The sequence below is a fragment of the Acinonyx jubatus genome, chromosome E3 (genome assembly GCF_027475565.1).
Source record: "Acinonyx jubatus isolate Ajub_Pintada_27869175 chromosome E3, VMU_Ajub_asm_v1.0, whole genome shotgun sequence".
NCBI classification, from domain to species: Eukaryota; Metazoa; Chordata; class Mammalia; order Carnivora; family Felidae; genus Acinonyx; species Acinonyx jubatus.
The window spans coordinates 38,612,831-38,627,079 of record NC_069398.1 but is presented as its reverse complement, the minus strand read 5'-3'; the positions used below and the strand labels follow the sequence as shown (position 1 = coordinate 38,627,079).

Below are 14,249 nucleotides of genomic sequence, written 5' to 3'. Positions count from 1 at the left end.
TTTCTGAGACATCCTGGGTCTGAAAATGTCTTTTTTTTACTCTCACACTTACTGACAGTGTGATGGCCTCTGCTTCTCGCCGACCCGCATCTTTCTCTCTCGTTCCTTTCTGTTAACAAACTCTGTCCTGTAGCCACATGGTGGCCATGTGACCAGCCTGGGGACTGGAGGGCAGAGTGGGCCCTCTAGAGCGAAGCAGGGCATCCTAGGGGTGAGAAGAGAGGGCGTCGGCAGTCAGCCTGGCTCCCAGAGCATCGCAGAAAGTTCCCATGAACTGGGTGCCACCAACCAGGACCAAAGGTCCCATGAACCAACATCCTCCGTGTCCCATGGATCTAAGCTGGCTTCCTGTCTCCTGTTTTGGAAAGAAATCCACACGACTACAGATATGCTCCCAGCCAGTCACTGCTGAACTTCCTGCCACCTTTTCTTTTGGATGTTGTTGCTATTGTCTCAAAACTTAAATTTTTTTTTCTTTTTTTTTCAGTTTCTTTATTGTGAGAGAGACAGCGCGAGTGGCGGAGGGGCAGGGAGAGAATGCCAAGCACTGTGGTCAGTGTGCAGAGCCCGACTTGGGGCGGGGACGCACAAACCAGTGAGAGCGTGACCTGAGCCAAAATCAAGAGTCCGTCACTTAACTCACTGAGCCACACAGGCGCCCCAAAACTTAAAATGTTTTCATCATTATTATACTTTCTACAAATCTTTATGCCTGCCCTTTTATTACTTTTTATTACAGTTTTTTAACGTTTATTTATTTTTGAAAGACAGAAACAGAGTGTGAGTGGGGGAGGGCAGAGGGAGAGGGAGACACGGAATCCGAAGCTGGCTCCAGGCTCCGAGCTGTCAGCACAGGGCCCGACGCGGGGCTCGAACCCCCGCACCGTGAGATCGTGACCCGATCTCACGACTTTACTGCTTTTTCTGTTGAAACATTGAGGCTGTTCTTCTTGGAATAGCCTGCCGGCAGTGAAGTCATCGAATCGAAGGGAATAACTATTTAGAAAAGCCGAAACCGCAGACCGACACCCCGACTCACGAACGAGCTGCGCCCACCCGCGGCCCACTTCCGCACAGCCCTGACGAACAGCATTCCTCCACCACCTGCCAAGTCGGCACCGGAGAGCTGGCCTCTCCTGGCGTGGCTTTGATTTGCATTTACCTGATGAACGAGCCCGGACCTTTCTCAGTAAAGCCTATTAGTCAAATTGGTCTCCGTTTGGAAACACTTTCCACCGCTTACGATTAGGCATTTTTGCCTTTAAATTATGCCTCGTCGTCTCCTCCGCACCGAGCTGTGTGTTTCGTTTGCCTCGACGTCCCCCACAGCTGGAACGGTGTCGGGCACCGCGTGCGCTCAGAAAATACTTGCGCAATGAATGAACGAATTGGGGGTGACGCCCCCCCCCCCCCGGCCCCCCGAGGGCCGCGGGGGTACTGAAGCGGAGAACTCGCGGCGGGGCCCCGCGCCGCAGCCCGCGGCCACCAGGGGGCAGGCCCGCGCCAACCGGCAGCGCCCGGCGGGCGGGGCCGGGGACTGGGGTGCGGGAGCCAGGGGCGCGGGGGCGCCGGGGTGCCGCACACCCAGCGCGCCCCCAGCCGGCGACCCCGGCCCCCGCTCGCTCCCAGCCCACGCACGTGCCCGCTGCGCAGGCGGGGAAACGGAGGCAGGGCTCCACCTGCCGCCCGGCGTCATCCTCCCCCCACCCCGCCTCCCCCCCTCCTCCGGCCGAGCCTGGTCGCGGGTGCTGACCCCGTGGCACGGGCCGGGAGTGGCAGCCCCAGCCCCGACTCCGGCTCTGACGTCAGCCCCGTGCTCCAAATAACTTCCCCCGGAGCCGCTTCCGCCGCTGCCGCACGTCCCAGAGCCCGGCCCGCCGCGCCCAGGGCAGGGGCGCCCGCAGATGCTCTTCCCGGCCAGGCCTTCCCAGAAGCCGCTTCCGCCCCGCCCGCCCTGGCCCGAGGGTGCCAGGAAGACCCCCGTCCACCGCCCGCACGGCAGGAGGGGTGCAGCCCCGGAGAGGGGACGGGGGTCGGGGCCACTCTGGGGCGCGTCTCGCCCCGGAAAAGCACCCGTGAGCGCTGGCTGGGGTCAGCTAGGGAGGGATACTTCTCCCACGTCCCGATTCCCCACCCGCTTTGTTCCAGAAGCGCGGTGACCTGGACTTTTCCGCGTCCCCTTCCCTATAAGCGTAAGCCACAGGCCTGGACTGTTTTGTTCACTGAGGCCCTGATACGAAGTAGGTTCTCAACAAATCAATGGCTGAACAAATGAATGAATGAATCAGGGAAGGTCTGGAAGGCAGACTGTTGTTGGCTTATGTGGGGCCCGTGGTCAGCTGGGGGTGTCTGGTCAGTTACGGTTGGAATCCCAGGCCACAAGCAACCAAATGGGGCAGACACACCCTGGCCCCAAGACCCTAAGGTATTCTAGGGTGAGGGGTCTGGTCCCTTGTGGTTCAGGGGCCGGTCTGGAGGAGATTGTGTTCTGGGGCCCCTCCTTCCGGAGAGGAGCTGGATGGGCCGGGCCGACAGGTCAGGCGGCATAGCCAAGCTGACACTCACCTCCAGCATAAAACCCCACTTCATGGAGCCCTGCACCTTGAGCTGGTGCTCACGGACCTCCCATCGCCACTGCCCCCTGCACCCGGTGCCCCAGCCAGGCTGAGAGGATGAGGCGGCTGCCAGCCGTGGCCCTGATCCTGCTGCCGCTGTGGTTTGGTGAGTACTGGATGTTGCAGGAAGTCGTCCCCCCTCCTGCCTGGAGGGGCCCCCTCTGATCTGCCTGGAGCTCCAGCCAAGTCGCCTACTCCAGGGTCAGACCTGGGGCTGCAGCACAAGCCTCCCCTTCCTGCCCCAGCGAGGGTCCTGGGTCCAGATGTCCCACCGCGGGGAGGGGAGTGGGGAAGGCAGGAGAGGGGTGTGGGCACCGGTCCCAGAGGACCCTGAGGCCGAAACGTGGGAGGGGCTCTCCTCCCCCTGCCCCCACCTTGTCTCTGGTGCTTGTGGGCCAAGCTCTCGGTTTGCTGCTTCTGCTTCTTCTATTCTCAGCCTCTTTCCATCCCCCAGAGAAAGACGTGGGGCTGCCTGTGTGCAGCCTCTGAACTCCAGGCCACTGGGCTCCAAAGCCTCAGGTCACCATCTACTGGGCCGGGGCGGGGAAGGGTGGCTGAGCTGCCGCCTGAGCCTGGGAGCCCCAGGAGGCTGGTGGGGGCTCACTGGGGAGCGGGGGGCTAGGGGTGCAGGTTCTTGCTCTCACCAGACAGGGAGAGTATGGGGAGGAACAAACATCCCTTTCCCCCCTCCCAATCCTTGGTCAGGGTCAGCAGGTGCCAGCCAGGGGCCCCCGCCTGCCAGGCCCCTTCCCACAGGGCGGGCTGCTCCCTGTCAGGGAAACCTTCCCGCATTCCTGGGCTAGCCCGGCCGGCCCCGTGCCACCTCACTTCCCTGTCCTGAATTCACCTCCCAGGGCCGGGCCAGGTCATCCCAGGTGCAACTCAGCTGGGGCTCCAGGCTTCCTACCAGGGGTCAGAGGACACCGGGGTGGCACGTCAGTGGGGAGGTCCCAGTCTCTCCAGGCTCCAGGGGGCTTCCCCACCCCTCACTGCGTGGCTGCCGCCTCCTGACTTCCTGGTACAAGGGTAACAATGTTCTTGGAGGGAGCCCGTCTTCAGTAAGGGTGTAATGCCGTGATTGCTCCTAATGGGTTGAGTAATCACAGTCATTGCCAAAGTGGAAACAGCAGCCTGCATCTGGCTCACAAACAGTTGTGACCAGGAGTTGTGGACTCTTTCAACGCCGTCCTCACCTCCGCCTCCTAGAACCTTCGGTCTCTCGCATCCTTACCAGCTGAGCCCCAACCAGCTACAGGGGCCTGGGGACCCTGGGCCCACATGAGGGGCCTGACATCTGGTGGCGCATCCAGCCCCAGACAGGGCACCCACCCCGCAGAGCCCGGGGCCTTCACAGTACCCCTTCCGGGTCAGCCCTGCCCCCACAGCTGTTCTGTCTCTCTATACTTTCCCTGAGCTCAGGCCCCCTGGATGGGGGCTCTGCCTGGACTGAGCTCCTGAGCCTATAGGTTAAGATGAGACTATGACACTACCTCTGGGGCAAGGTGGGCAGAGCTCTGTGTGACCCGGCAGGAGGATGAAGAGCTCAGGAGAGGGAGCCAGCCTTCCTAGACAGACAATGCAAGTAAGGAGGGCTGCCCGGAGGAAGCGGCATTTCACTTAAGCCTTGATCTGGATTAGGACCTGTAGGATTCGGACTTGTAACTACCGGGAGGATAGGGCCTCCAGGCAGAGGGGTGTGGGTAGCAATCACTCAGAGGTCAGAAGCTTCAGCCTGTATGAGAAGCAGTTGCATTAAGCTGGGTTGACGAAGCCTGCAACAGCACAAGAGGGGGTCCGCCGGGGCACAGGAGCGCGTACTTGATCCTGGGTGTGGACCATGGATCAATCTGCATGTATGGGAAGGGGGCTGACTGTGGGGGAGAACCAGAAGACCCTGGAAAACTCCCCCAGGGAGGGAATGAGCCTGAAGGAACGTTGGCGCCCATGGGGACAGGGGTGAATCAGAGCATCCTGCCGTCGGGCCTTAGGAAGAGCAGTGGGTCAGGTGTTTACAGTCTAATTAAATTCTATTAATAATATAGGTGAGGGGCTGCAGGGAACAGCCTTCCCAGGGAATATTTGTACTTTAAAAGGGCACCTGTTAACACATATCGGTGAATGGAGGGTCCAGGGTCGACTTCCTGTTCCCATCACTGGGCAGGCACCACTCTTGCCTCCGCACGCCTGCCTGTGCCTGGTCAGGACACCACCTGACCACCACTCTTGCCGTCCACCTCCTCCTGCCCCAGGCCCAGTCCCCTCCTGTCCCCTGCCCCCCCCCCCCCCGCCATACTTCATCCGCTAAGCCTCATTCCCCACAGTAGGGAGCGCCCCACTCAGACTGGAGTGGGGGTCCTTGTAAAAATCTCCAAGGTCACAACCATTTCCTGCCCCTGTAGCCCCTCCCCTCCATGGGATTGGCTACCTCTTCTGGTCAAAGAGTCAGTCTTAGCAACAACAGCTGCCACACCCTCTAGTCCCCCCAAAAAAAAACGATCCCGCAGGGAAAACATTGAGGGCTGAAGTAGGAAGAAGCTGTCCTGAACCCCCCACCCCAGTTCTTGCCCCCAGTGAAGCAGATACGCTGGGGGCGCTGGGAGGCTGGCAGGTATTTCTGGCATGTTGCTGACATGGGGCTGGGGTCTCAAGTCTGGGGTGAGGTTCCTGTAAAGGCCAAGTAGTGGGCCCTGTGCCTGTGTCCAGAGACATGGGAGGTGATGGATCCTGGGGAGATGGGTCCCCGGAAAGTTTCGACTCTGACCCCTCTGCCTGATCCTTCACTGGGGCGGGGGAGCATGGCCCAGCGGCGTGTCTTAGGCTCCAACTGCACAACAGGAGGTGTTGGGTTCTTGGGGGTCTAGAATCTTGGGGGAACTAACCTGTGATGCTACTGGCTGGCTTCCCTCGAGTCCCCTGGAACCACAGACACCTGTGCGGCCGGGTGCCGGCTGGCTCACGTTGCAGCACTCCGCGGGTGTGAAGGTCACACAGCTCCAGCCTGCTCTGGGGGAAACTTCCAGACAGGGACAGGTGTAGGGTGTGGAGAGACAGGCCCCAAGGAGTGGAAAAGAAGCCATGCTAGCCCCAGGCAGCAGAGCCAAGCCATGATGGGGGTCCCCTCACTGGCATCTCTCCCAGTCGGCTCCTGTGTGGCAAGGAGTTTGTCTGCCCTTGCAGATATGCTTTGGGCTTGTAAACATGGCAGGGCCCCTGACCTTTCTGGCCAGCTCCCCTGTGGACTGTCCTTCTGTGTCCTCAGGAGGCTGGGTGTGGAGCAGAGGAGGTGGGCAGGGGAGAAGCAGACCTTGGCTTTGACAAAGATGGCTGATCACCCCCTTTTTTCTCACCTCCAGGGACTCAGGGGGCCAAGGCGTCAAGCGGTAAGCATCCTAGTTCCCTGGATGGGGGAGCGGGAGTGGGAGCTTTCCTGAGAGCTGCCAAGACTGGCCAGAGGCTCATCCCACCCCCGGACACCCCCCCCCCCCAGAACGAGACCCAGAACCAGAGGGTGGGGCCTGGGGAACCCCAAAGTAAGGGAAAGCTGTAGCTCAGCAGAATTAGAGCCAAGACAGGAGTGGAGCAGGAGGGTCTGACCTGCAGATGGCACAGGGGCCCGCGGAGGCATGCATGGCGCACAGAGAAGGAGGTCAGGGGAAAGTGAGAGCAGAGAACCCAAGGACACAGTCCGAAGACCATTCTGCCATAGCAGTAGCAGAGCCCCCAGGGTCACCTCCCTGTGTGGGGCCCTTCCAACACCTGCTGTCCTCCCGGGAGCCCCTGTTTACCAGGCCCTGGGGTAAGACCCTTCCACGTGTTATCTGAACCCTCTCCACATCTCATGACCAGAGAGGGAGGTCTGATGTCACTGTTTCAGAGGTGAAGGGCAGGGGAACTTTCCCACAGCTGGGAGGGGTCTGCCTGTGTCAGAGGCTGACCGGGCACCCACGCCCCGAGGTCTCAGAGTGGGTCAAGGGCAAAGAGAGCTCTGGATTGGGCAGAAGATGAAAGACAGAGTGCGGGGTGGGGGTTGGGAACCAGAGGCGATGAAAGGGTCCCCAGCGAGCACTGCCCGGCCTTGTCCCCTAGTCTGCGGGCGTCCGAGGATGCTGAACCGGATGGTGGGTGGCCAGGACGCCCTGGAGGGCGAGTGGCCCTGGCAGGTCAGCATCCAGCGCAACGGAAGCCACTTCTGCGGGGGCAGCCTCATCACAGAGCGCTGGGTCCTCACCGCGGCGCACTGCTTTTCCAAGTGAGTCAGCCAGTCCCCACGCTCCCCGGCGCCTCGGGGCTCCAGCACCTCGGACAGCGCCGATGGTCGGCCCTCCCAGCGCGCGCCCGCGGTCCTGCTGGGAGGGGTCCACCCCCCACCCCTGGTGTCGCTAGCGAGGCGCTTTGCTAGGCTTGGGGCCCGGTCCCTGCAATGCTGGCAGGCTCATCCCACATCCTGGCCCTCCTCCCTGGCCCCCTCCCACACCTCCAATCCAGGACACTCCCCTTCCGACTGGGATTCCGGTTACAGAGGAGTCCGCGGGCTGGAACAGAATGTCCCTTCCTCCTCCTCAGCCTAAGGTCACCCATACCACCCTACTACGAGCCACCTGGTCCCAGACCTTCAGGGTTTCCTGAGCATCTTGGCTCTTGCCTCACCGCAGGGCTGAAATTCTTTTACAGCCTTGCATCTCACGTTCAGAAACGTGGGCTCAGAGCGAGTAGGTCGCTGGCCCAAGGCTCACGGGCACGGCCAGGCCCAGCCCCCAGATGTACCCTGTGGGTGACATCTCTTTCAACCCTTTCAGGTAGGGACTGTTACTGGCCCCATTTTACAGATGAGGAAACTGAGTCACAGAGAACTTGCTAGGTTCCTTGCCCAAGGTCATCTGGCTGGCCAAGGGCGGAGCTGGGAATTAAAGTCAGGAATTAGCTGCTTCAGCTTCTACACCCTTAACCCTCACCTCCCTACACGTCCCCCTGGAGATGACGTTTTTGAAGACAGTGTGCACAGTGGTCAGGCACTGGGGTGGGCCAGGAGGGAGGGACCTGCTAGAGGAGAAACAACCCCAGCCCCTCCCTATTTTGATTCTCTATTAAACCTCCCCTCTCTTTTAAGCCCTAGAGGGGCGGTCTGATACCAGCTCTCTTTCTTTCCCATCAGCACCTCTGAGACATCCCTGTACCGGGTCCTGCTTGGGGTGCGGCAACTGGTGAAGCCAGGGCCCCACGCCATGTACGCCCGGGTGAAGCGGGTAGAGAGTAACCCCCTGTACCAGGGCATGGCCTCCAGTGCTGACGTGGCCCTGGTGGAGCTGGAAGCACCTGTGACCTTCTCCAATTATATCCTCCCCGTGTGCATGCCTGACCCCTCGGTCATCTTTGAGGCGGGCATGAACTGCTGGGTCACCGGTTGGGGCAGCCCCAGTGAGGAAGGTAAGGGCGCAGAGCCGGGAGAGAATGGGGGACATTCTGTTGATACTGGTACATGTGGATCTCTCCTCAAACGGGCGGAGGGGGTAAGGGAAAGCCATGGGGAGCGGGGAGACGGGGGACAGAAAGAGCCGAGGGCCATGGGGTCCTGGGTAAGACTGTGCACTGAACTACAGGCTGATTCCCCCCCTCCCCAGACCGCCTGCCCAACCCGCGGGTCCTGCAGAAACTCGCTGTGCCCATCATCGACACACCCACGTGCAACTTGCTCTATAGCAAAGATGCCGAGTCGGGCTTCCAGCCCAAAACCATCAAGGACGACATGTTGTGTGCTGGCTTTGCCGAGGGCAAGAAGGATGCCTGCAAGGTAGGGGCTGCCGTGGGCCCTGCCGGGGCTGAGCCCTGCTCCCTAGGCCCATGTTCAGCTGGGAGCCGGCCTGGCTGGGAGGAGGAGGCCCCCAGTAGGTGGGGCCACGGCCCAGACCAGAGCTTGGCATCCCCTGCAGTGGGGTCCTGCGGCGGGGGGGGGGGGGGGGTCCTCCCTTCCTGCATCCCAGCAGTGGGGTCCTACTCCCGGACCCCACCCAGCACAGTCGGCATACTGGTCTGCAGTGGGGCCCAGGAACCTGCACTTTCAACAAGCCCCTCCAAGGTTAAATCAGGGCAGTCTGGGGGTGCTAGAGAAATGGGCACCTCAGGCTATAAAGGGAAGGGAAGGACCGGCCGGCGGGTTGCAGCGGTGGGGGTGCTGGGCAGGGACACTCCTACAGGAGCTGAGGAGAGGGACGAAGGGAGGAGTGTGTGTGCACCTGCAGAGGCAGGCTCTGGGGGCCACTGTAGGCTCTGACAAGGCCCCTGCTTCCCTCACAGGGCGACTCGGGCGGCCCGCTCGTGTGCCTGGTGGCCCAGTCATGGCTGCAGGCTGGGGTGATCAGTTGGGGCGAGGGCTGCGCCCGCCGGAACCGCCCAGGTGTCTACATCCGGGTCACCTCCCACTACGACTGGATCCATCGGATCATTCCAGAATTACAGTTCCAACAGGCTAGGTCGGGTGGCCAGAAGCGGGGGCCCCGGGACCAGCAGCCCCTCGCTCTGAACTCTGTGCCCTGCCTGGCAGCCCATGTGGCCCTCTTGGCCCTTGTGGCCCTGCTCACCCTCCTCTGAGCCCTGGGGCCCATGGTGTACATTTGTAAATAGCCCTCCCGTTCTTTCCTGTCAAATACCCAGTTATTTTTTATTTATGTTCATCCTCCAATAAAAACAAAACCCAACCTCAGTGCCGGCTGCCCTTTGGTCCCTCAGGGGAGGGAGATGGGTTGAGGCACACTGGACACCTGTCCCTGGACCCCCTCCCAGGCAGCTCCCCTGCTCCCACCACTGCCTCAGCTTCTTTACCAACATGGTCCTCGCCAAGAGAATCATTGAGGGGCGCCCCTGGGGGCAGCAACAGATACCAGCAGGAAAAATGGAGCCCAGTGGAGGGTCCTAAAGGAGGTAGGCTAGGTGGGCCTTGGGAGATCACGGCCCCCCCACTGCCTGTCTGAATCACCCCAAGTCCACACACTGCAAGGGCAGTCAGAGCTGTGCCAGGTATCACACAGGAGGCCTGGCCATTCCAGGGCAGGGACATCAGCAGGACAGGCCCTCCTGCCCAAGCCCAGGCCCGTCCCCACTTCCTTCCTCCTACAGGACCCAGGGTTCAGGCCACACTAGCTGGGGTCGTCAGTGCTTTTGTGCACGACCCCTGGGAGCTCAGAAGTGAGCCAGAACACCTCACCAGCCCCCAGGACTCTGCAGCCCACCCCTCCTTCCTGGCTGCCCTCTTGTGGCCTATCACCACCAGGAATCCAGCACAAAAGGTCTCCAGAGCTTGGGTCCCCAGCTGGCTCCGGCCCTGCTCAGGCCCGTCCCAGGCTGCCCTGGGGAGACAGCCTCAAGTTAGCAGCCCGGCCCAGGTGCGTCCACGGCAGGGCCCCCTGGTAGCCAGATGGTCAGCTCCCTCACAGGGGCCGATTCCTGGAAGGTACCTGCACTTGCCTGTGAGCTCGGCGGCCATCGGCTGAACGGGACTCCTAGGAAGGCAGGGCCAGGTGTCCTGCTGCCCTGCGCACACACGTGCACACTCATGCAGATGCGCACACAACCCCCTGCAGACATACCAGTGTGCACACCCAAGCACGTGCACGCACACACGCTTGCTGGCGCACACACTGGGACGGCTTGCCTGGGCCTGGTGCCGGGAAGAAAGCAGACCTGGGTATTTATGGAATGAATCAATAACCACTTAGCAAGCACCTGCTGGGGACCGGCCCTGGGGACAGAGTGGGAACAAACACCAATCCCCCTCCGTGCTCCACTTTGTCTGGGCGCGTCCCTGCCGAGCAGCAGGAAGGATGAGGAGAGGCCCCGGCAGGGCTCACACAGCCCCCACCTCCCTGCTGGCTGCTCAGTGGCCCTCTAGGGACCAGGGCATTTGCGAGCTCCTTCTCCAGAGCAGATGGGCTACACATCCCTCGGGGAGGAGCAGCAGGTGCACTGAGGTCCCAGCAGGGTTGGGGCGACAGGAACTAGGCTGTAGGTGTCCTGAGGGCGGCCCTAGGGACAAGGTCTGGGTCGTCCTGGCTGGGGGCAGGGGCTGGCCTGCGCCCTGCAGCCTGGGAGACAGGCCTGGGTGAACCCACCACCCCACTCTGGGGGTGGAAGCCTCACGCCCCGTGCGGAGTGGAGGTGGGGTTGCTGCTTCAAAGTTAACTGGCCCCTGGAGGCCAGTTAACTGGAGGCCCCTGTGCTGTCTCTGTGCTGAGAGGCCGGGATGGAAGGGAGTGTGGAGACAGGCAAAGACCAGCCCCCTTCCAAGTAGGACGGGCCACCTCACCTCTGCCTCCTCTAGCAAGCTGTTCCAGCTCTCTGGGGCCCGGGGACCTCTTCACTCTCCTGCCTCTGCGACAGGGCGGGGTCTGGTCAGGATCCTCTGGGGCTAACAGGGAGGAGGGCCACAGACGCCAGGATGGCCTAGCTACCCCCCGTGACACCCCACCCAGTTGGGCTGGGAGGGCGAGCCTGGGGGTTCCTGGGTGGGACAGTGGCTAGCATGTGACCCTAGGGCACAGTCCCCACCCTCTGGACTCCCCACACTCCGGGCCACCCAGCCCCGGGGGCAGACATTCGAAAGGAGTGGAAGAGAAAACACTGGCGGAGATGAGGATTTAAAGGGAGAGCCGAGTTATTTGTGCAGGTCACATCCAGAGAACCTGCCTGTTGTCACGGACCACCTCCCATCCTGGGCGGGCAGGGGACAGCTCACACACAACTCATCACGTTGCCGCAAGTTGTGCCTCAGAGCCATCTGCCAGGGGGTGGACAGTGGCACCAGCGCCCCGGCAGGTGCAGGAAGAACACCTCAGAGAGTGGCTGGCACCAACACAGAGCCTGTCCCCCTACCCAGGCTGGGGCCGGTGCCCGCAATGAAATACCCACCTTGAGGCAACACAGGGAGGAGGGGGCCAACCAACGCTCAGCTGCAGTCCAGCATGGAGATCCACACCCCTGCGCGCATGATGACCGCCCTGGGGGAGCCCCAGGAAGGGCCACGGCCCTGAGGTCACAGGACTGGCTCTGCACCCCGAACTGAGCCCCAGGCCCTGGAGCATCTGTGCATGGGCAGGAGTCCACCCAGAGTTCAGGTGCTCAGAAGGCAGGGCAGGCGGGACGCATGGAGGAGAGGAAGAAAAAGGGGTGTGTGTGCAAATCAAAGCCCCCAAAGCCAGAGATCGACTCTGCCCCTCTCACCCCACGGGCGGTGCATCCACACGCTGGTGCAGATGTGCGGTTTGTCTCCGGAAGTGTGGCCGGGTGCGTGGTGGCGGGGCTGGAGCTGAGCTGTGTCTGCTCACAGCCACATGGGGGCCTTGGCACCCAGCAGGCCTGAGGGCACAGGCTCCCCAGGACCGACACACAGCTGCACCTCAGGCTCAGCCCTGTGCCTGTCGGGCCCAGTGACCAAAGGGCAGTGGGGGACCAGCCAGCCACTGCCTCCAGCTCTGGGGAGGACGGAAGATGCCAGAAAGACCTGCTGGGTGGGCGTAGGGGAGGGAGGCATGACAAGGCGATCAGGGGTGGTGCCTGCCCCCGCGCGGTGCCCCAGGTTCTGGCTGGGGGCCCAGCAGCTGCATACTCCAGGCACCCACCTCCCTCTTCTGTCTGGCCCGCTGGCCTCCTGGAGCTACAGGGCTGGCTGCCCAAAAAGCTGTGCCCTTGCCCTCCCCACACCCCTGACGGCGGGCGTGCTGTGCCTACAGCACCAGGCTCACAAGGCAGAGCTTCCTGCCCGCCCGCCCAGTGGACCGTGTCAGGGCCCTCAGCCTCATGATCGGCGGTTTCCAGTCCTTCGCCTGGACAGGAGACAAGCTCGGGGCTTTGATGGGGACGACGCAAGACCTTGGCAGAGGGACCTGAAGACACATTCAGGTTCTCTGTTATCCCCAGAGCTGGAAAATGTCAAGTTCAGTCTGTGCAGAAAGCAAACTCACAGAGGCAGAATCTGGAGTCCTGCCCCACGCGCTCCCAGTTGTGCACTGAGCACCTGAGAATTCAGCACCCCCGCCCCCCCCGGCAAGCAGGTCCCATTCCCCAGCCTGGGCTGACAAGACAAACCCCAGGACCCCGGGGACCCCTGGCCCCAGGCCAGCAGCATGCCTGGAAGCAGCATGGACACTCGGACTCGGCTGGGGGTTTGGGCAGCCAGATGCTCCAGTATTTTGGGATCAAAGGCATCCCTCCCAACCTCAGGGGGGCGGCGCTGCAGCACAGGGGGTGGGAATTTCCCCCAAGTGTGGAGGGCAGCCCGAGGCCACCAGGGGGAGCCAGAGAGGCTGCATGCTGGCGGGATGTGCCCCTGGATGCGGAGAAACTTCCACACAGCTGGTGCCTCTGGCCAGGGTGAGAGACGAGACAGGTGAACACACTCAACGCCGCGAGGCATCAGTGCCTTAAAAATGCCACTCGAAGATGATCTCCTCTCCCCGGGGATGGGGGCATGATGCCAGCAAGAGGTAGGGGAGGCGGCCGGGGCTGGCCTGGTGGAGGTGGGAGATGGGCACGTGCTGCTCTGCTGTGCCTTGGTCCTCGCCGGGCCCTCGCCAGGCCCTCGCCAGGCAGCCAATACACAGGTGGCTCCGCCCTGGCCACTGACTGTGTCCGGGTCACCACAAGCCCAGGGCAGCGTTTCTGCAGCAGCTGCTTTTCCACACATTTTAAGACACTAACAGTTGTTCTGCTCATTCATAAATACACAACTTTATTCGCTATTTTCAGGGGAAACTTAGGCTGTAAGCTGATAAAATACGGATACCTAAAAAAGTATAAAAGTATAAATATCCCCTTAGAATAAATTTTAGTGAATTAAGTCTTAATATCTTTAAATTAAAAAACAACAAGCCTATCTATTATGTCAAGGTCACAAATCAAACGACGCTAAGTGGCCAGCAGGGCCCCACAGGTACACCCGTAGGCCACTAAGGGGCTGCCCCCCTCCCTGGGGCTCACCGGGAGGGCGGGTCACGAGGACCTAAATGTGCCCTATAGAAAGGTTGCTATGAACGGTTGAAGCCAACAGTCAACAACATACAACAGACCTTACAAAAAGGAGGAGGTAAGTCCTGGGTGCTGGAGAAGTAGGTTAATCAGGTCATTGGCAAAGGAGAAGAGGGCACAGGTGAGAAGCCTCCAGAAGCATTGGAAACGAAGCATGTCAGAGCCTCCGCCCCACCCAGCAGCGGTCAGTGCGCACAGCGATCCTAGCAAGGAAGGCGAGAGCTGCACGTCCGAGCCAGGCCCCCCGCACGCGGACAGCCCCCACGGCCAGCTAAGGAAGGCCTGTCCTCAGAGCATGCGAGCAGCGGTTCCTACAGGGATTCTAGTGGCTCCAATGTCAGGTCGTGTGAAGTCTCAAACACCCCAGAAACACCAGAGAACTGCATAGTTAGACAAAGAAAATGAGAGAGCCGGCAAGAGAGATTTGTGATGCACTGTAAACATCCAATTTTCGGCGTGACCCGGAGTTTCCGCTCCGGAAGCCAGGTGGACAGGCCTCCCGCCCCGGCCTCCATCCCAGGCGAGACAAAGGCACTGACGGGCAACGGCTCCCCACAAGCCTGAGGGTGGGCCGCACGAGACGGACTTCTGCCTCCCTTTGAGTGACTTAACAGATCGGTC

General features: G+C 61.3%; 1 protein-coding gene across 3 annotated transcripts; it reads left to right on the top strand.

Annotated features, from left to right (window-relative positions):
- Nucleotides 1–1,749: 1,749 nt before the first annotated feature.
- Nucleotides 1,750–9,312, top strand: PRSS27 (serine protease 27). Of its 3 annotated transcripts, XM_027043516.2 has the most exons (6): nt 1,750–2,721; nt 5,969–5,995; nt 6,702–6,864; nt 7,768–8,039; nt 8,234–8,403; nt 8,907–9,312. In XM_027043516.2, the coding sequence occupies exons 1-6, from the start codon at nt 2,673–2,675 to the stop codon at nt 9,198–9,200; spliced, it is 975 nt and encodes a 324-aa protein (XP_026899317.1). In that variant the 5' UTR covers nt 1,750–2,672; the 3' UTR covers nt 9,201–9,312. The 3 variants fall into 3 exon arrangements, with proteins under 3 accessions (XP_026899317.1, XP_053069386.1, XP_053069387.1); XM_053213411.1 differs by having other exon boundaries at nt 1,751–2,721; nt 5,969–6,864; XM_053213412.1 differs by lacking the exon at nt 1,750–2,721 and having other exon boundaries at nt 3,248–6,864.
- Nucleotides 9,313–14,249: the final 4,937 nt, after the last annotated feature.

Coding starts and splice junctions, on each gene's coding strand:
- PRSS27 (XM_053213411.1), top strand. CDS start 6,617: ATGAAAGACAGAGTGCGGGGTGGGGGTTGGGAACCAGAGGCGATGAAA. Junction 8,040..8,233: donor GGGCAGCCCCAGTGAGGAAG/GTAAGGGCGCAG, acceptor CCCCCTCCCCAG/ACCGCCTGCCCAACCCGCGG. Junction 8,404..8,906: donor GCAAGAAGGATGCCTGCAAG/GTAGGGGCTGCC, acceptor CTTCCCTCACAG/GGCGACTCGGGCGGCCCGCT.